The sequence below is a fragment of the Hyaloscypha bicolor genome (genome assembly GCF_002865645.1).
Source record: "Hyaloscypha bicolor E unplaced genomic scaffold K444scaffold_183, whole genome shotgun sequence".
Taxonomy (NCBI): Eukaryota; Fungi; Ascomycota; class Leotiomycetes; order Helotiales; family Hyaloscyphaceae; genus Hyaloscypha; species Hyaloscypha bicolor.
The window spans coordinates 3,055,089-3,074,882 of record NW_020194685.1 but is presented as its reverse complement, the minus strand read 5'-3'; the positions used below and the strand labels follow the sequence as shown (position 1 = coordinate 3,074,882).

Here is a 19,794-nt window from a genome sequence, read left to right as displayed (position 1 = left end):
TAGAGTTTTATTAATAAATGGTGATACGGTCGATATGTGGTTGTGTTGTGGGTTTGGTGTTCCTGACCCTTTTTGCGCACGGCTTAAAATGCGATTTAGACGATTGTTACTAATATCGCTGTAAGCCCCTGAGCACGTGACATAGGCACGCGCAGGGCACTGAGGGGGGGCCCAGTGCCATGCAACACACCCCCCAGGCCTTGAGGAGCTTTTAATAGCTACCATGGCCTGAGTAGGCTGCCAGAAGTAAATACAAAAAGGAAACAGCTGAAGATCTAGTCTTGCCCAAATGGCAGATGATCTAAAAAATGAGAGCCCCGTTCCCGCACATAGCACCATCGATTGTACTATCCCTTCGTCCACCGAGACTTTTCCAGTGCTAGCGGCCGCTTAAAATGCGAATGGTTTGATTGGAAGAGACTATTGGAGATATTCGCGTGCGGCCGCTAGTCTGGAATGTCTCACCAGGCAGGGGATAAGTGAGCAATTTTGAGGAGGTTGGGCGTTTGGCGGAGATATCCTTCTGCTCGGTAAGCTAAACATAGAATCGGGTTCCGGCCCCATCACAACACTAAGACTTTTCGGGCAGTTGATTGGCAGGCCGATTGTCGCGCGCCAATTAGAAAGCTCCTTAACAAATAAACCTCATTATCAAACCATCAACCCTCACCAACACATAAACGATCCTTTCAGCATTATCATGGACTGCGACCAGGGAGAAGCTACTACTAGAGAGGTAAGCAGACCATATTCTTTGTAATATGGTTTTTTACCTAACATTGTTTTTAGACCGCAGCTGCCAGTCAAGGAAAAGATATTCCGCTTGGTCGCTTATATGAAGCTTCACGGCTATCGAAGGGCGAGCTTATTGCGGGGGGGGCATCGGGAATTGTGGAACGATTATCTACGGGTGAGATAGTCAAGTCACCATGGCCTGGACCTAGAGCCGAAGCCTGCCGCAGAGACATCACGACCGAGTTCCAAATATATACAACACTAGGCGCTCATCCCCGCTTAGTTGAGATCATCGATTGGGATCCAAAAGAGTGCGTCCTTACTATGGAGTATATGAGCAATGGCAGTCTGAAGGATTTTATTCTTGCCAAAAACGATTCGATTTCTCTGCCGCAACGACTCCAGTGGGCACGAGAGGCAGCCGAGGGACTCCAGCTTCTCCATGCCGCAGATGTGGTTCACTGCGACATAGAACCTAAGAACTTCTTCCTCGACACCTATCTCAATTTGAAGATTGCGGATTTTAGTGGCTCCTCCCTTAACGGCTGTCAACCATCAGCCTGCGCCAATGGTCGTTTCTTACACCCAGACTTCGATTGGCGGCGCCAACCCGTTGCACAAGACGACCTATTCAGTCTCGGCTCCCTCATCTACTTCATTATGGCTGGCCAATACCCGTTTCATGAGCTGGAGAGTGACGAAGTTGAAGCCAATTACAAGGCCCATGAGTTTCCAGACGTTGGAAGCATTGAGTGTGGGGACATAATCAAGCGGTGCTGGAACCTTGAAGCAGGCTCCGCCAAAGAAGTACTTCAATCTCTGCAAGAGGCAGCAAGACAAAGTGTAGAGCAATTCTACTAGATTTCTACTCTCCAGTATTCTTACTACACTGTTTTCGTTTTGCATGAAGTGCGGTGTTATGATTGCAAAGTCATAATTCTCAGGATCCAGACACTCACATGCTATCGCTTCTTTCAGGCCTCCTCGTCGCTTCCTCGGTTTTCCTAGGCTCCTTCACCTCGTTTCTTCTAATTATAGCAGAGAAAACAAAATTCAGTGAAACTATGCTTAACGATTCGGCCCTTCTTATAGCGGTCGTATATGTGTTTCCAATTATAGGCCGTTTTAGTAGTTAAGTAGCTGTATTTGTCCGGTTCTAAGCTAGGTCGAACCTTTATCTCAGTTTCCTTCAGATATATATGGCACAACTAATTCACAAAAAGTAGTAACCCTAACCCAATGCCCCTTCCAGTATATTCCAAGCTCTTCCCTTCAGAGGCGGTCGACAGTATATCTGCATGAAGACTAGGTTCGAAGCTTTGAGTCAAACTCCTCGAGAGGCGAGGCACGTGACTGACTACATTCCTTTTCCGAACGTCAACTGAAAGAAGAATATTGTTTTTATAAAAGAATACAGGTGGAGTCTCTGTAGAAGTTGAATGGCATTCGTGATTGTGAGGGTAAAAATCGGAGGAGTGGAACAGGAGAGTGAAAGAATATGTACTTTTGGTTTGAGAATATATACAACCGATTTTCAATCCCTCAACCAAATCACCTCTTCCCACATTCACCTCCTCAACGACTTCTCTCCGATACCTCGAGCCTACAGACACTGGCTATACCAAGCATTACTGTAGGTACAAGTCGTGCCCGCCACACAGACAGTTCCACCAGTCCATCCAATTCCTCCGCACTGTCCCCATTTCGCAACTGTTCCACTCGCCGTTGTTGTTGTTGCAGTCGCACTTGAAGTCGTCCTGCTCGTCACTAGTGTGGTTGTTGCGGCCGTACCTCCAAGCGCAGAAACAACAGAATAATACGCGGGGTGCAGAGTGAAGTCCGAATACCAAAGACAAGCCTCCCCCTGTCCGGAAAACGTGGACGGAACCCAGGAATACTTATCCGTAAAATCCCATACCGTGACACCCACACAGCCCGTCGTCTCTACACAAGCAGAAACAGTATTCGCATAATCTGTCCCTTGTTGCGTAAGTCCGGCTGCTGTCGGCGGGAGACTCGTGAATCTGATATCAAGCTCTGTGTAGGCAACTTCAACGCCGAGAGCGGTGAAGGATTTCAGATTTGAGATTTGGGAGGAGAGAGAAGGAGTTGGTCCGACGATGAAATGGGCTTGGAGGCCTACACCGTCAATTTTGATGCTGCGGGCTTTGAGAGAGGAGACAAGGTTTTGGGCAGCGGTGGATTTGGCGCCGGCTGATTCGATGTTGTAGTCATTGTAGTAGAGCTTTACGGTGCTGTCGTAGAGGGCGGCTGTTTCGAAGGCGATGGGGATGTATTCTGGCCCAATCTGTGAATAGTTAGATCTGTTTCTTTGGTAGGGAGTGGGTAGTGGTTAGATGAACAGTGGTGTAGAAGACGTCAACACGGTATGTCCCATCGTCGTTGAAGGCTTCATTTACAACATCCCAGGCGTAGCACTGCCCCTTGTAGTGTGTGACTTCGTTCGCGATGTGGTTCTTCAGAGCAGCAATGAGGGTTGCATTTGTCCAGGTGCCAGAGGTGACTTGAAATGCTCAGGGTCTTGGCTTCATTATGGTGGGGAGGGTGCCTTACTCCAACTTGGAAGCTCATTGTGCCAGACAAGGTTGTGACCTGCAAATATTAGTATGATGCTTCGGAAGCCGTTGATGGACTGGAAGCCGCAATAATTTCCAACCAGCAAATCAATTGCAGAGGAGAAGGCTTACATCGCAATAATTGGCCGTTGCCTTCAGCGAAGCTAGTGATGACATCTCCTTGGGTCCAACTGAAGGTATTCTGGGTAGGCTCAGTATAGACCCACTTCTGAGTGTTACCAGGAGTAATCTGTCCAAATTGGCCGGTATTTGATAGGATAGAAACATATGTAGTATCAGAGAGTTCGCCATTGTCGGTTGCAGAACCGAAATACTTCAATCCCTTTGCTTTGGCCAAGGTATTGAGCTGGCAAAGGGTAGCAGGGACGAGAGCAGCAAGAGGAAGTAAGGCTGAGACGTGCATTGTTGCCAAGAGAAACATGAATATTTGGCTAAAGAAATATATGAGGGTAGTATGAAACCATTTATACCCATTGCTACTGCGGAATCGTCTCGGAGAAACACTGCGGTGACCTTGCACGGCTACTTCCGAGATGAAGCTATTCGGATGAACCTCCGGTGCAATGCATGTTCTAGGCGGAGAAACAGCAGACCCTATTCCTAAATCATACCCGCTAATGGATAAACTTTGGATAAACAAAATCGACTGAAGCGCGGCATATGGTAGGACTGGACTTTGTACTGGACGCGCTCCTGAGAAGTCGTTCGGGAAAGAACAACCGGTGTTGTTTTGGATTGAGTGCCGATGCATGATCTCGTTTATGTGGGGAAGTGTGGGGAAGTGTGAGGAGACGGCGCCCAGAACATCCACCAAGTGGAATCCACGAATCAGACAAGGGAAGTATTTGACCATAAATCAAAAGCACTCGGCCCGCGCCGCCTGAATGTTACATGTTCCAACCCCTCACACGTGGAAGACGTGGAACAAATGAAAACCCGATTGTAAGGGATGAAACTTGGTACTCGGTGATGCGCCTTAAAGGGAAATCTGTTTGCCTTGGTCTGAGAGCCGAAGTGCATCCGTCGGACGACGCGTGAGGGTCAAGATGCTTGATGCGGCCCGCCGGTGCGGAGGAAACGAGGTTTGCAACAGCTTTTGTAGCATTTAAGGTTAGTTGTAGAAATGAACAGGACATGCGCTATGCTCGATTGGCGTTGCTTCGCAACCTATCATGAAAACCAGGCGCCAGGAAGATGACGAGAAACTAAAAGAACAAGGGTTCAGGCTCCGTGGCGACAAACGAACATGAAACGAATGGTTACCATGGCGCGCCTGAGCGCTTCACATAGAGAAGCAATTTTTGAACCGGGGGTTGGTGAAGGAGGTGGCCCAATGCCGGCGAAGGGAACGGAGCCAATAACCCTGGATTATCAAGCATCAGTCTTCAAATCTGAGCAACTATTCTGAATAGGATACTTGCTGCGCCTGTGGAATATCTAAAAGTTGCACCTGAGCCTGCCTCCATATCCATGGCTGCGAGCTATTGGGGCCCAGGTTCCCCGAAAACGCAAAGAGAATTACGAAGAGATATGTAGCATCTGCATCTTGCTTCTTCTTTGCTCGGGTCTGAAGGCGCAAGTTGACTGTATGATCCGAGGCACAAACACATTGCCACCTTATCGATTGGAAAAGACTGTCAGCGTACTGACGAATCGAGGACCAGAACTTCGTGTTGACTCTGCGACTCCGTTCTCGCCTCAATGCTGCAAGCTCCATGGCATCGCCAACGAGGGAGCTGATTTTTTTGACGTCGTTTCGTATGTCCATGAGAGCAACGGCATACTCGCCGCGGTCGAAGCCCAGCATTATTGCCTTGAATGTTTTTCTGGATGTACTGGTCTTCCCAAGAAATTTGTCAAGAGCGTTTGCCCTCTCGGGGTGGCTAGCACTCATCCAACTAGGCTGCAAGACGGCAGTGTTGACAGTGAATAACGAGTCTGGGTGACTACTCACAACGAAACCGGAGTTCGATCGGAGTTTTTTTCACTCGAGAAATCATCCAGTCTCAGAAAACAGTCGCAACACCAGTTATTTATATTGGGCATAATCCTCAAGACCGAGAAGTTTCTGGATGTTCGCATCCAGCGCGGCATCGTTTCACTGCTTCCCTTTTGGAAGCTTCAAAAGCCCTTCGACTTCTTCGGAAGGTATCCGTAGTCTCGAGAGGAGCCTCTTGCAGCCGCGTTGAAAGCTGCGGGTCTCGATTTGGAAGTCGAGAACGGGGTTTCGTATCAGCTCCTTATATCCTATCATGCTTTTTATGGCCTTGATCCCTTCTCCGTAGCTGTCGAGCGCAGTTATAATGATCGGGAGTACTCCGAGCACCACGCCCGCGATCTCAAAGCCGGACATGTCGTAAATCAACGTGGTAAGGTTCGCCGGCCGGCAGCACGAGACGAGCCAAGCTCAGTTGGAAGTGGGACGGCGTGACACTGTATGAAGAAGTTAGCTGACGTAGGAAGACCCCTCGCAAGGGGGAGTTACGCAGTAGAAACAGCAGTAATGTAACAGACGGACGAAAGCTTCGGTAAAGAGCTTGACGGTCGCCCGAAGTCTCGATGCGCGGACGCCTGCGGCCGGGGTCATCATTGCGGACAGCCCCGCACTTTCTTCAACTGCTGCTGAGCCATCTTTTCTCGATTATTGCTGCGACAACAGGGCGACATCTTTGATGCCATAGTCATTCCCCAGTGAAGTGCGGTTCGCCACATCTAATTCCTTTAAGGTTACCGAGAACCCCCCGTTTTGATGGCCTTCGCTCCACCTTGCCAGCCCACCAGGACGTCAGCCGCTCGCGACAGGTATTGAAAGACTGGTGGGCCGGGTTTTTCTTAGGCAAGCTATCCGCACCACCGTTTTCTTTTGAATCCCCTGCACTTGTGTACACGATACATTGCCGCCTGAGTGTTGCACTCTAGCTTGGCACGGCTCATTAAGCTTACGACAGAGCTCACCACTGACGCCTGCTCCATCCGACATTGCCTCTATAACAAGGCTTGATAACAGGGATCAAGAAGCTATCTCCTTGATGGATGATTCAATCTCAACTTGTCATTATCGGTGCTTCACTGCTTCGAAGACTTTCTACGGGTTCTCTCCTCTCTCATGCCACCCCGCCATCTTTTTCAACAGGACATCTCCTTCACAGACGTTTCAAACACATTTGGTAGATATAAGCTATGGTGCAGCAATGTCGGAGCTGCTCATGATGGTCCAAGTTACCGATTATCCTGGACCACAGACTGCGTGAAGCGTCTTCCTACAAGAAACAGATCGGTAATATTCTCAACAGACTGGTTGATACAGTAAGCTCGCCTTGCATTTTCTCAAGTAGCTTCAACCAGGGTTCTTCCGGAATGTATTTATATTAATTTACCTTGTCACTTCCAGCTTGAAGGGAGTAGGTTTCATCTTTGAATATCAATTATCACTCAACGCGTGTCAGCTGCTTCTCTGTTGGAAGGCAAACCTCAGCCGTTCGAAAGCCGAAGATTGTTTGATTCCGCAGCCAAATCCTTTTCGGATACGGAATCCTGCTCCCGGAGAGGAGAATGATTCGTCGGAACATGAGCTAGGTGGTTCGCAGGGAGAAAACGTCGATTTTAAATGACGACTTACCAGCATTAGAGATACCGTGGCTAATACAGATCTCGAGGCTTTTCGGGGTGCTCCGCCGATTGACTCCCAAAGCTTGAATAAGTCGCAAACGCCTATTCTGGAGGTTCCGCAACTCGTAGAAACTCTTCGATTCACAGTCACCTGCCTCTATAGGATACTTATCCGCCGTCCGGCCACCTTTGACAGAAACAAAAAGCCCGTTGCCATAGATTTGGGGGCATTTTGAACCTTTTGATAACTCTTACATCGACGATAGATGCCCAGCGGCAAGTACAGCTTTGAAACAAAGACTGCAACGAATGATTATACGCAGGCGGCGGCTCCTGCACCACCGTGCTAGACACTATGAGAATATTAAACTTAACCTATCTCGGGCTGCCCTAGAGGCAACATGAGTTTTGGCACCGCTCATTCCGGCAACCGATGTCGAGCAGCTGGAACCACACGGCCAGCGGTGAGCGAAAAGCAGTGCAGCAAATCCAGTCAGTTTTCAAGAGCCACAACATTCAGCTCTGCGGATTTCCCCACCTTTTATGCGAATTTGTTGTCTCTAGACAACGTGTCTGTGGCCGAGTCATTACCATCTACAAATCCATCACTTTGGACTGGGAACCAGAAGCTTTATGTTCCACCACGCTCGAAGGGGCTAGCTGGGGGCAAAGACTTTCTCTGCCCCTATTGCTTTGTAACCTGCCAGATGAAGAGCGACGAAGCTTGGAAGTATGTGAGAGTCTGCCGATAGAATCGTCCTGGAGCCATATCTGCACATTCATCAATTGCGATATGGAGGATCACCAATTTGAGGGCCATAATGATTGGTATGAACATGAGCTTCAAAATCACCGGATTGAGTGGTGCTGCCACCTTGACGGTCACTCTCCATGCACAAGTCCATCGGAATTCTTGTTACACCTTCAAGAACATCACCCCGACCTCCAATCCTCTTCGCTATCACAAGATATCATTCGACAATTTCAAAGACCAGCGCAAAAGGATCTGAAAAATTGCCCACTTTGTTCAAAGCCTTCAGAGAAACTCAAAAGTCACCTTTCCCGTCACATAGAACAGATGGCATTCATTGTATGTCTTGGGAGGAAATAACCAAGAAGGTTCGGGACTTGGCTCGGACGCCTCAGGCAAGGCTAGCAAAGTTGATTCGAGTGTCAAGTTAGGGTCAGACGATGACACTGTTGACTGGGAGCAGCAGCGCCCTTCTGAGATATCTGTTTCTATTTCGCAGCAAGCGTTTGTCTGGGATGAGCAATCAACAGTCCCAGATGCCACCGAAATGCGATGGACTATTCCATTCGATCTTATAGGGAGTTTGAGCCTGGCGGCTAACATTATTGAGTTCTCAAACATGGCTTCTCGTCTGGTCTCTCCACATTTCGTTTACCCTGATGGCATTCCTCAGACTTATTCAGGAATGGGAATGCTTCGCAACAGCCCTAGTGGACCTCAATCCGCCTTATCTCTGCTCTATAAGGAAATGGAGAAGCAAAATACGCTTAGCTGCCTTACTCAGATCGAACGAGGTTTTAGTGTCGTCTGTGATCAAGCCTTAGATCTATGCCGAGATCTGGCAAAGAATGGCACGAGGGCCGACACCATATCAAACGAAGATCTACAGAACCTTCTAGCAATTTTTAATTCCCGCATCCCCCAGAGACTGCTAGAAGAGTTTACGACCAAGATCCATGATTTAAGACGTATATTACAAGTGGATGTTCTTCGGTCATTCTGGTAAGACCCCACAGTCTTTTGTTCTCCCTGAAGAAAACTGACCACTGCCATTTTTGAGGCGAAGTACCGCGTGTGCCGGATTCTCTCAAGACTCCCCAACCTACGTATGCTTGGTTTAACGCCGGCCCGCGAGGGTCCCTAATCTACCCCGAAGTCGCTTTCGTGCCACCTGCCTCTGCGGAACACACTTCAGCATCTCGATCTCCAAGAGAGGCTGCCTACAACATTGGAGCTCCTTAGTCTCCTATCATTACCCTTTTCTCCGCTTCTTGAACGTCTTCGACACGAAGAATTTCACGTTTCCAGAGAACGCTTTCCCTCACGAAAGCCCCGACGAACGGATAACTTTCCAATCTCTAGAACGATTTCGATACATCTCGCCTTCCGCGCTCGATGCGGTCCTCCTCTTATGTGAGGGGTCTTTCAAAAAGCTCTTCATCAATATGCCAGTAGAAACCCAATGGATAAAAATGACAAGTCATGACAACTCGCGCATTTTACGCCCTTCCTCTCCAGCACTGCCTACGTCAATCTTGGCTCCTGCAAATCAGAGTTTGACCTAACTGGAGATCAGTCACGGGTGTCAAAAATAGATGGATCATGATGCTACAAGACTAGAGCCAAGTAGTTTTGCGGTGCTCAAATATCTCACGGCAACTGCGTTGTGTTTTGTTGCCTCACTTCCGTCTGGGATTCCAAGGGATGGATTGTACAAGCTGCTGCCAAGATCGCTGGAAAGAATGCAGGTAGGTTTCTCGGTTGATCATTCAAATGTATAGCAACAGATCATGTCTTAGCTCGACTTCGGCTCTAATGTTGGAATATTCTATTCTGTGAATAAAGGGGTAATTGACAAGGTTGGACGGAGACAGTTTGTAAAAGAGATGGATCCACACTCTTATAAATGGATTACCGAGCTTGCGGAGCATAAATCCGATCACTTGCAGTTAGTTGCTCCAAGAAGTGGTATTTTGCGAGGACAACAATGGACACAGACAGATATTCATATTCCGAAAAACGGGACCCGCCCTTGCATGTTGATTGGGCCTATTATGATACTGATATCGACTTAGCCCTTTATGTTCGTTTGCCTCCAGCAATCGCGCCAAGTAACCGTTGGACGCATCCCTGATCTTGGGAGGGCGCTGGCGATGGAAGACAGAATCGATGGAGAAGTGAAAGAAAATACCATGGAATCTTCCACTACGCGAACTGAGACTTGAAAGTGCCCGGCCATTTACATTAGCTGCTATGCTTATTATTAACAGTATATGTGCCCATGCCCTACCAGGGTGTCGTACCGAGCGCAGACTTCAACGTCGCTGGCCGAACAGTCCACTAAAACTCACTCGAAGCAAAACCTGTGCCAGATGCTCCATATCTCAATGCGTATTCCACCCATCAACAAATGCAGGCTCCAAATCCACCCACGTACTCTTCGCCTGACTTTTAGGCTTCTCACACCCCTCACTCTCCACCGGAACAGGTCGCATCAGGTACGAAATCTGCGCACTCTGCTTCTCCACCATCTTTTCCAACGCGCCCATCTTCCCCAATATCTTCTCTGAGCCTTCCTGATGATGCTTCAGCAGCGCATCAACCCGTCCTTCCGTCGCCATCTTGAAGTTCTGCTTATCCTCCCTCTCGCGGCTTAGCTTGGCCTCAAGTTGCGCGATCCTCGTTTTGTGCTCCTTCGTAAGTTTATCCAGGTACTTTCGCCACTCCTTTTCGCGTTTAATGGAATGCTTGAACGCCTCAACCTCTTCGTCGTGGCGGTTAGAAATCGTTCGCAGGAGCGCGATTTCCTCACTTGTGCTGACTTGGAGCTGGTGGGCGGCTGTGAAGTTTTGTCGTTGGGTATCTGTGCGCTTCTCGAGAAGAGACAGCAGGCTGGAGAGTGAGGCAGCTTTCTCACTCATACCACCAGGCCTTGATGCCTCTGAGGCATCGATAAGGTCCTCGGGGTCCATTCCGGCGTGCTTTCTTGACTCGGTGTTGTCGTCTGAGGCGTGAGACTTCTGGTAGCCAAAGCGCGCTCTGAGAGCCCCCTCTTCAGCCCGAGATGCTGCCAGGTCCTCTGATGCCCCCGAGACCCGATATTTACTCAACACCGTGCCAAAATCAGCTTTATCAGCTGCTCCGCCATCAACCTGTGTCTCTCCCGTCGCGCGCCTTTTGCGCCCTGCTGCAATATCCGTATGTGTTGAGGTTCTCATATTACTCCCTCTGGTTGCGGACGTGGCTGAAACCCCCCATTCCTTGGTAAGTCTGTTGTCGCCTCCCTGAGAACTAGTCTCCGCGTCTTTCCCTGACTTGCGCCTGCCAATTGCCGACAAATCACGAGCATCCTCCGAACGGCGAGCATAACGAGCATTAACATATTCATTCCTACCTTGCTCCACCAAGGCAGGCTGCTCAGCCGAACTAGCACGTTGATGTGCTTCGGAGCGCTTAACAATATTCTCGACGTGACATCTTGCTATCTTCGTGTCGTTTGCTTTACCAGGCTGGTACTGCTTGTTGCAGGGCTCCAGGTTGGCAACGCGGGCTCGGGCTTTGGCCGTGTGTGGGTTGGTCGAACACGAATACTCTTCGTATTCCAGTCGACGTCTTTTTGTTCGGTCTTCAATTCCCGAAACGTCAGGTCGAGATCGTGATGGCTCCGAAAGACGAGCGTGTGAACGTGGGTTGGCAGCGTTGAGAAGACGTTCGGTTGGGAAGATTATTATCAAGCTTCTGCTCTCGTTTGTGCTCTCCGCATCTAAGTCCTCCTCGTAGTCGTCATACATTGATGCTTGTTGAGCCAATGAGGATTTCTGCTTGGGTCGTGTAATGGCATCCTGCCTTTGAAGCGCGGGTGAAGGCTGTTGGACAACTGGAGGCAACCCGCTGGCTCGTGAATTCATACTCTGCCTGCTCGTGGCCGGCGATGCTTGTCCAGCCACTGGAGTCGCACCGCCTAGTCGTGCTGCAACATTTCGCCTATGGAGTGGAGTTCTGAGGTGAGCCTCGAAGTTACAGATTTTTCGATCGGCGTAGATTGCTTTGTAGAGATTCGCAGGGCAATCGTGACATTTGAATTTCAGGGTGCCTTCGCTGACAACAAGTTCGAAGCTGTCCTGGGGGAATTTTTCTTGTATTCTTTTTGGGGCAGATACAAGCCACGGGTACTTTGATAGCTATTTGAAGTTAGAATTCCCTTCTAGAGAGAGGGCAAAGCGGGAAGGAGTACCAAATTCTCTAGTCCACTTCTCCCAGTCACGGGTTGCGTCCCTCCAGATGTGCTTGCCGATTGTGTAACAATGCATGGTTCTTGCCTCGGGTGATTGATTGAACGTCCGGGCTGTGCTTCCACACGTACATTTTGCGTCGACTTTTCCAGTATTGACGCCCCCGCTCGTATAACCCCAGATGCTTCTTGTCTCGAGTTCTCAACTCCAGTTTTCCTGGGTTGTGTACCACCAACATGCGCTGCGCGTCTTAATGTCTCGACTGTGGTGCTGCCAGGTTGTGCCATCACGCGTGGTTCTCCGCTCGGTTTTTCGATTGCTTGTATCTCTGGTTCATCCGTATGTCTTTCCTCTCCCGATTTCTCTATTATTGTCTCAGTTGTGTTCGATGGCTTGTTCGTGTCGAACGAAGACCGGGCAGGACGTAATGATGGAGGACTTGACAATGGTGTAATCAATGGTATCGGGCTCGAGGGCTCCGGTCCGCTCGAATTATGTCCATCGCTGCCAGCTTCCCCAATATTTATTTTCTTTCGTTTTGTTCCAGAGGTCGCGTTTGTCTGAGTCAGATCCATGAGTTCGGTTGCCGGCTAAAATCTTCAGCAAATTGTCTCAAATATCCAGACGACGATCATTCCTCACCTCTAGTTTGACAACCGTCTTGTCTTCAATCTGCAAAGAGTCATATTCTTCACCTGCAGAACGTCCAAAGAGCTTGATCAACTGCTTGCCACCGATGGGACCAAGGTCGGAGTCCAGGAAACTTTCGAGACTCTGCAGAGCTACCCTGGATCGATGTTGATCCGGTGTACCAGTCGAGTAGATCTGCGAGACCCATTGTACACTGTCCCGGACCTTGAAGAATCGTTTGGCGTCGAAATCCGGATGCAGCTCCCACTTCGATTGATTACACACCAATATCTTGTCCTGAGTCCACAAATCAGTATTCCAACCCGTTCAAACGCCAGAAAATAGCTACCTTGTTCACCATGCGTTTGAATGCCCGTTCCATTACCTGTTGCCTCCAGACTTCATCGTAGGACGGACCTGGTGCTCCATGACGTCCTAACGGTTTTATATATGCCTCCGCTGAGATCGTGCGTGGGTAGGTGTAGAAGTATGCGTCACGAACGACGACGTTTATCACGTCGAGGTACTCCTCGCAAACCATTGTGCTTCTTCTGCCGTTTGCTGGAGGCCAAGAGGCTGGGAGATTGAGACGAAGATGAGGCAGATTAACAAACGCGGTTAAGGATTGCCTAGCTCGACGCGGATCATGTTACTCGTAAGTGCACGTGATAACGCGACAATCGTGAAGGCATTCGAATTCTAGTTAGAGGTCTTGTGTTTTTCCATGCTGTCAGTAATGTCAAGACGCTTTTATTTATTTGTGGTGCAGTCTTCTTGAAAGAGACATGGTCGTTGCTTTTTCTAAATCTACCCGGGCCCCGCATGTAAATAGAAGCTTGTCCCCTTTTCATGAACGAAACATTCACCGACATTCAAGACACCGCAGAAGTTTCGGCCAAGATTTCATATACAGATTGAGTGCCTTTTAGAGCATTACTACTAGGATATTGCTACAATTCTGATCCACTTTGAACCCAAACCCCAATGCATCCAAGTTCCCAACGTCCAGACAAAAAGGCGGTGACGCCACGCTCAACATCTTATCCATATAGCCATAACCCTGGGTATCAAAAGAAGAAGAGGTCCGGATTTGACGTGAGCAGATCGGAAACTGCCCTTCGTTTGCCAGATTAAGGTGTACTACAAGTTGAATCAGCGTTGTCAGAAGTCCCCAATTGAGGCTTCTGGTATCTTGCTGGTCCGTTGAACACGAAGCTGAGAAGCCAATTCCACAATCAGACCCTGCTGATCTCGAATCATTTTCTCCATTGCTGATGAACGCTCCTCCAGCGTCTGCACTTGCTCCTTGAGAAGCTTGGCCTCCGAGTATTCCTTGTCGCACTGTTTTTTCCAAGTATTCACCCCGTCGTTTAACTCTCGTGTATATTTCGTGTTGCTGTCGAGAAGCCGATATAGACTTCGTTCCGCCGTTGTACGTTGGTCCAAGGTCATCAGCCGTTCCTCGACTTTTCGGCATCTTGCTTTGATCTTGTCGTACGAACCTGACTTCCCCGCTGAAGCATCCAGATTCTGGCTTTGCCTGTCGATCCTCATGTTAGAGATTTCCTTGGAAACCCGTTCTTCGACGGCTATCAGTTTGGCTTCTACCTTGGCGAGGGATCCTTCAGTCTTCGAGAGTACATCCGACTGGGTCTCCCTTGCTCTTTCCAAAGACTTGACGCGTTCATTCTGTGAAGTGTAGTTTCCATGCAAGTTGTCTAATCCGAGCACATGTCTCTCATCGATTGTCCGCAAGTCCGTTTCCAGAGATTTAATGCGTGTATCCTGAGACCTGTAGTTTCTTGACATGGTGTCCATTTCGTCCTGAAGCAGCTCAGAGATCGTCTGCAGTTTTGGGATTGGTTGTAGTCTGCTGAGGATATGATCCAGTAAAGTGTGGTCCTGGTCCTCATCTCCCTTATCCCTATCGTCCAAATTCTCAGATCGATGTTCGCCCTCGTTTTCCTTTTCGTGGGTTTCAACCACGATCGTATCATCTATTCGAAGTCTTTTCGATCGATCACTGCTCTCGAGAACGAGCGATTGGCATGATTGAGGGCTCGACGAAGGAGTTGACCGTCGTGCGGGACTGGACGAGTTGCAGATGATGGAGCGCTACTTGCGTCACTGCGTGATCTTGGTCGTTTCAAGGAGCTTCGAGGTGTAGCAGGGCTGGCTGCAAGGAAGGGTCGCTCTTGTTGCTGCAAACATTGTCAGTGAGGAAGCAGTTAAATGCAATGTCCAAGCCCGGGCCCACCTTGTCTATAACTGGGGTTGTAGATATGGAAAAGAGTGGTGGAGAGCGTTGTTGTGCACGTGTCGAATGGGGTGTTTGAGACCATTTGTCGACCTGTGATCGCGTGTTGAGGAACAGTTCGAGGTGTTCCATCGCATTTTGAACGGATGGGTGAGTATCAGAAACTTCATGCAAAAACAAATGCACCCAACCAGTTCTAGACCCCGAATTTCGTGGCTTTAGAATATCATTTACACGAGAGTAGAACGATGTTTCCCACTTATACAGAGTCCTTCCTTCCCTAGCAGGATCGGCATGAACAGTAATCATGCTGTCCTATATTTATTGAGCCTCAGATACAGTCTACGGTTTTGAGTACTAACTTTGACCAAACGATCAATCAGCTGCTCCATCAGCTTCCTCCGGCGAAGGTCAAAAGCGTTCCCACCAAAAGACTGGCATGTGAAGAGCATTCGTGGAAGACTCAGGCAGTTGTCGATTCCTCGGGCCTGCAATGAATTCCGATAAAGATATGCAATAAACTCATTGTACTCAGCACAGTCGAATGGCGCCATGGTTGTGCTTGGGTTATGTTGAGAGTGAGAGTTGAGGTTGTTGGAAGACGCGTCGAGATTGAGCGTCAAGCGCGAATCACTTAACACGTGGGCACAGACACATTCACGTGACTTCACCCTATCTTCCTTGCCGCCTTTGAATGTGGTAAAGCTAGGTTTATGAGATTGAAGATTATGAATATACTTGACTATTGTTGCCGAAGATATTATTGGGGGAATAGCGGTGGGCGAAACGTCGAGAAAAACATCAAAATAACAAATTACACCTCTCTTCCAAACCCCATCTCGATATGAAATATTGACTCCAAACCATCCTGCTGCTGACACGCCACCTTGCACTTGTTCCCCCTTCCCAACTCGCTAATATAATGCCATGCGTGCGATTCTTCTCTGCAGAAAGGCTGTGAGAGACTATTGAAGTTGGTGAATTGGGTTCATTTCTATGTCAGATTATTGTTCAAACAAATCGTTCATTAGTAGTGCCGAGGGTTGTTTCGTCTCTTAGATTCGATGCCAAGCACTCGCGAAACCTGCGCCTCGTTTCGAGGGCGGAGCAGTTGTCGCCCACATCTTGTGATCCAGAATGCGGACACCCCTTCACCTCTATCCACCGAAACCTTTGCTGTGCGCAACAGAGGTGATTGCCAAACACATACATGTACACGTAAATGTTCGACGGGGCGTGCAAATGGACTCTCCGACCTTAGCTCAGCTAGCCCGCCCAGTGCACGGCTGTACAGAGTTTTGCTCAATCGCCAAGACCAACATACTCGGCTTGATCGATGAGAGCGTGCAGACTTCGCTCTTATGTACACAATGTCAGCAGATCCGGACCTGGTTAGAATCGAACTTCCATCGCTTGAAGCAAGACCGATTTCTGCGAACTAGACGTAAATTTAATCACCACGTATCGGGCCGCGAGCTCGAGAATTCATACCTACAAGGCTGTCACCTCTGCACTCTCTTGTGGACTGTCTTTCTACGCCATCAGGGAACACAGCACCTTCCCTATTTGGCAGATTCGTTAAGAAAGGCCAAAGACCTAGCAGTCGTCCTCAAGTCCTCGTCCAGCTGTTTCTTGTATCTTACCGCCTCTATGAAGAATCCAAATTACAAGGGCGATCGCCTGTACCTGTCCCTGCATTCATCTACCAATGGTCCGCCAGCAAAAAAGGTATCAAAATCCACACCGAAGATTCCTGCGAATGGGGTCGGCGGGGAAATACTCACTCACGACTCAGGGGGCGGTGCGATACGAGACTGGCTGCGTCGAAAGGCGTGCTGCGATGCTGCATTCGGATCACTCCCTGTGGCAGGCTTGGTTACCCCTATTCCAGTTCTAACGTCATCGCTACCGCTCAAAACCTTATCCCATAAGGTCTTGCAACAGACCATGAACTGGATCAAACGTTGTGGCGCTTCACATGCCAAGTGTAAGACTCCAACAGATGGAGTCCTGCCAGCCAGGCTAATCGACCTAGAGAACGTTCAACAGCTTCAGTTCGTCCGTATTGTTCGAGTCCTTGTGCTATCTCCACCCGACCTGAAATATGCAACCTTGAGTTACTGTTGGGGTGGCAAGTCCAAGCTGCAGCTGAATAGGTCCAATGCCTCGACCCTCGAAGTCGGAGTGTCAGTCAGTACACTCCCCAAGACGATCCAGGATGCCGTTCACTTCACCGCCGGATTAGGCCTAAGGTGGCTCTGGGTCGATTCCTTGTGCATCGTCCAGGACTCAACGGAGGATATGGCGCACGAGGTTCAATCAATGTACGGCATCTATCAGAACTGTTTCATCTCGATCGCTGCTTTGGATGCTAAGCACAGTGACGAAGGGCTATACGCTTGCAGGGACCCGTTGATGTACGCCAAATGTGAACTGGCCCGCACCTCTAAAAAGCAGGCGATTGTCATCTATTCGGGTTGCCCTCACCCTACTCTCTACAGAGTACCCCCGTTATATACGAGGGGTTGGGTGGTGCAGGAGCGAATTCTCCCACCCAGAACGGTTATTCTCGGGCGCACTGTAGCCTGGGAGTGCCGAGAGACTAGGCAGGTCGAATTCAATGGGGCAGGACATGCTACTCCACTTAGCACAATCAAATCGGACTTCTTCAATGCAATCATCGAGTCAAAAGGAAAATTAGCAGCTACTGATGATGAGCTGGTCAAAATCCGTGAAGCCTGGGGTCGCATATTCAGCGAGTACCTCAAGACAAATCTGACATTCAAGTCCGACAGGCTCGCCGCGATATCTGCCGTTATCTCGGCAATACAAGCGCGAACCAACTGGCAGAACTCCGGTGGGCTCTGGGTGCCATTTCTATTCACGGAGCTTCTTTGGAAAAGAACGCCGCTATCGAGCGGGTCTTATCGAACTGGTATCTCACCAAGTTGGTCATGGGCGTCTGTCGAATGTAAAATATGGCGGTTATCCGTCCCAATCCTTAAGCGTTTCGTCGAGGTTGACGTGGAAGATGGAGACGTGGAGTGTCTTAAAAATAGGAATGTTTCGTCTGGTGGGAGACCAATCGCCCTTCGAGTTTCTGGCACTCCAATGGAACTCCGTAAAGTTGAGTACGACTTTGAAAGTGAATATGGACGAGTTCAGGGGAAACATTGCACATTCCAAGTCCTCCCGAGCATCAGTTTGGACCACGGTTGTTGGATACCTGACATAGGTCCTGATGACAATTACCCGAGCTATTTTCTACCCTTCGCACAACTGGAGTACGGTGATATTGTTGGGCTGGGTTTGTCGAGAGTAGATCCACTCTCACTGGTGTTCAAGCGAGAGGGCTACATGAGAATTTCCTATCCGAAGAAAGGAGTTAAGCAGATCCTTCATTTCCTGAATAAACAAACAAAAATCACAAGTTATATTGTGTAGGCGTAGCATCACAGGATCACATTTATCTTTCAGTCCACCTGGCTATTTTTTTTGCGCAGTAGTTCGTGCGAAGGATGAATTGAACAGAAGTTTGTCATACAACAACTCTCCATCCCGTAGAACCATTTTCCGTCCTTCTCACACGGAATAAGTTTCGACCGCAACAGAGCTTAAGATCGCGTTCGATTTCATTGTCGGCGTCGTTGAGTTTTCGAGCCGCGTCCAACTAAATGGTGGTCTTTGCGTTAACTTCGTTGGCTTCGTGCAACTTTCGGCTGGCCCGCAAACAGTATTCTCCGCAAGGGTGGTTGCTTGCCAGGTCCTGGTCGTTGGGTTGACAGCAGGGAAGTTGTGTGCGTTCAGCTTGCTGTTTTTTCGTCTCATGAATTCGATAGTGCTCCGTGACCTTAGAAGTTATTAATACCGCTGTCTGTATGGCTGGTGTCGGACAGACTCGATGTGCGTGTAGTACTTGCGCCAAAGCCATTCTCATCTGCTGGCTCTTCACCCGTAACACGTTGAGAATTAGATTTACTTCTGGCTTCGAGGTCGGCATTAAGACTACCCAGGTTTATTTCGAAATTGACGCCTACGCATACGTCCTTACTCGATATAGCCAGATCTAAATTCATGAGCAAGAATACGTAACTAAATTTGGAATTAAAGTTTGCTCATCTTGAGTGCTTTCTGCTGTCGAGTGGCTAGAAGCAGCAGACCTGCCACTTCGAGCCCCGACGTCGTTCTTTCCAGCTGTACTACTTGTTGAAAATGCCCCTTTACTACACGTCTGAAAGGAGCTCGTCTATATTGACGAATTTGTTGTCAATGTCATTGCTTTCGATAGACTTCGTGGAATCTTGTATTACGGGGTTGGGAGGCAGCAAATTGCAGCCCTGCACCGCATTTTCGGCATCGATAGCGCTGAGATATTCGGAGGATGGGACGATAGGATCCCGAGTTGGGGATTGATTACTTCAAATAGGGTCTGGAGCTGTTGCTCATGTTAGTTATGTTGTGTCGTACGGAGAGAGAGGAAAAGAAACTCTTTGCTAGCGGTACCTTTCATTTGTCTCTGGTCGAGGATTGACCTTTTACGCTATGTAGATATGAAGCTGCATGGAGAGTTATATAGACCAAGATTCCTAGAGTTCAATTGAATAGTAGCCATCTTAGAAAGTGAGCTTTGGAAATATTTGTTGTTGTTGTTGTTGTTGTTGTTGTTGTTGTTGTTGTTGTTGGAGAAGATGGTGATCTTTGATAGCTACTGGCAGGTGATCCCCTTTCTTCTTCGTTCCACCTTTCTGCGAATGTCTTATAGTTCTTGTGAGAGAGTCTTAATAGCCATAGTTTATAGTTGATTCAATATTAATTTTTAAAGTCGGGGTAGTTTTCGCTTAAAGTAGGATTTTCCATAGGGGCGGGATTTAAGTTGGGAAATCGGTTACACATTCGGTCTCTAGTAAGCGTTCATGACTAGCCAAACCGGAACTACCCCAAAAATGCCCTCATCGCTCCACTCCCATTCTACATAGTTCAAAG

General features: G+C 48.7%; 10 protein-coding genes across 10 annotated transcripts; 5 read left to right on the top strand and 5 right to left on the bottom strand.

Annotated features, from left to right (window-relative positions):
- Positions 1 to 692: 692 nt before the first annotated feature.
- Positions 693 to 1,677, top strand: K444DRAFT_576513 (kinase-like protein). Its single transcript, XM_024877536.1, has 2 exons — positions 693 to 736; positions 790 to 1,677. Exons 1-2 carry the CDS (start codon positions 701 to 703, stop codon positions 1,594 to 1,596), a joined length of 843 nt encoding a protein of 280 aa, XP_024727710.1. The 5' UTR covers positions 693 to 700; the 3' UTR covers positions 1,597 to 1,677.
- A 661-nt stretch (positions 1,678 to 2,338) lies between these two features.
- K444DRAFT_547281 (carbohydrate-binding module family 1 protein) lies at positions 2,339 to 3,735 on the bottom strand (the record flags this gene model as incomplete). Its single annotated transcript, XM_024876295.1, has 4 exons — positions 2,339 to 3,043; positions 3,099 to 3,259; positions 3,310 to 3,348; positions 3,444 to 3,735. The coding sequence occupies 4 exons, from the start codon at positions 3,733 to 3,735 to the stop codon at positions 2,339 to 2,341; spliced, it is 1,197 nt and encodes a 398-aa protein (XP_024727709.1).
- Positions 3,736 to 4,369: 634 nt separating this feature from the next.
- On the bottom strand, positions 4,370 to 5,328 carry K444DRAFT_276944 (uncharacterized protein). The gene is made up of 2 exons (XM_024871525.1): positions 4,754 to 5,328; positions 4,370 to 4,695 (listed from the first exon to the last, which is right to left on the bottom strand). The coding sequence occupies exons 1-2, from the start codon at positions 5,224 to 5,226 to the stop codon at positions 4,554 to 4,556; spliced, it is 615 nt and encodes a 204-aa protein (XP_024727708.1). The 5' UTR covers positions 5,227 to 5,328; the 3' UTR covers positions 4,370 to 4,553.
- A 1,831-nt stretch (positions 5,329 to 7,159) lies between these two features.
- On the top strand, positions 7,160 to 8,146 carry K444DRAFT_276895 (uncharacterized protein). The gene has a single exon (XM_024871522.1). It carries the CDS (start codon positions 7,375 to 7,377, stop codon positions 8,050 to 8,052), a length of 678 nt encoding a protein of 225 aa, XP_024727707.1. The 5' UTR covers positions 7,160 to 7,374; the 3' UTR covers positions 8,053 to 8,146.
- Positions 8,147 to 9,050, top strand: K444DRAFT_276896 (uncharacterized protein). Its single transcript, XM_024871523.1, has 2 exons — positions 8,147 to 8,694; positions 8,753 to 9,050. The coding sequence occupies exons 1-2, from the start codon at positions 8,240 to 8,242 to the stop codon at positions 8,811 to 8,813; spliced, it is 516 nt and encodes a 171-aa protein (XP_024727706.1). The 5' UTR covers positions 8,147 to 8,239; the 3' UTR covers positions 8,814 to 9,050.
- K444DRAFT_276897 (uncharacterized protein) lies at positions 9,051 to 9,922 on the top strand. The gene is made up of 2 exons (XM_024871524.1): positions 9,051 to 9,440; positions 9,492 to 9,922. Exons 1-2 carry the CDS (start codon positions 9,288 to 9,290, stop codon positions 9,765 to 9,767), a joined length of 429 nt encoding a protein of 142 aa, XP_024727705.1. The 5' UTR covers positions 9,051 to 9,287; the 3' UTR covers positions 9,768 to 9,922.
- K444DRAFT_276981 (uncharacterized protein) lies at positions 9,895 to 11,379 on the bottom strand. Its single transcript, XM_024871526.1, has 3 exons — positions 11,018 to 11,379; positions 9,996 to 10,952; positions 9,895 to 9,940 (listed from the first exon to the last, which is right to left on the bottom strand). The coding sequence occupies exons 1-2, from the start codon at positions 11,078 to 11,080 to the stop codon at positions 10,077 to 10,079; spliced, it is 939 nt and encodes a 312-aa protein (XP_024727704.1). The 5' UTR covers positions 11,081 to 11,379; the 3' UTR covers positions 9,895 to 9,940; positions 9,996 to 10,076.
- Positions 11,380 to 11,748: 369 nt separating this feature from the next.
- Positions 11,749 to 13,287, bottom strand: K444DRAFT_277020 (uncharacterized protein). The gene is made up of 3 exons (XM_024871527.1): positions 12,904 to 13,287; positions 12,567 to 12,851; positions 11,749 to 12,514 (listed from the first exon to the last, which is right to left on the bottom strand). Exons 1-3 carry the CDS (start codon positions 13,093 to 13,095, stop codon positions 11,897 to 11,899), a joined length of 1,095 nt encoding a protein of 364 aa, XP_024727703.1. The 5' UTR covers positions 13,096 to 13,287; the 3' UTR covers positions 11,749 to 11,896.
- A 428-nt stretch (positions 13,288 to 13,715) lies between these two features.
- On the bottom strand, positions 13,716 to 15,365 carry K444DRAFT_638125 (uncharacterized protein; the record flags this gene model as incomplete). Its single annotated transcript, XM_024884213.1, has 4 exons — positions 13,716 to 14,551; positions 14,632 to 14,755; positions 14,812 to 15,126; positions 15,174 to 15,365. The coding sequence occupies 4 exons, from the start codon at positions 15,363 to 15,365 to the stop codon at positions 13,716 to 13,718; spliced, it is 1,467 nt and encodes a 488-aa protein (XP_024727702.1).
- A 610-nt stretch (positions 15,366 to 15,975) lies between these two features.
- Positions 15,976 to 18,327, top strand: K444DRAFT_622153 (HET-domain-containing protein). Its single transcript, XM_024882041.1, has one exon. The coding sequence runs from the start codon at positions 16,054 to 16,056 to the stop codon at positions 18,253 to 18,255; it is 2,202 nt and encodes a 733-aa protein (XP_024727701.1). The 5' UTR covers positions 15,976 to 16,053; the 3' UTR covers positions 18,256 to 18,327.
- The last annotated feature ends 1,467 nt before the right edge of the window (positions 18,328 to 19,794 follow it).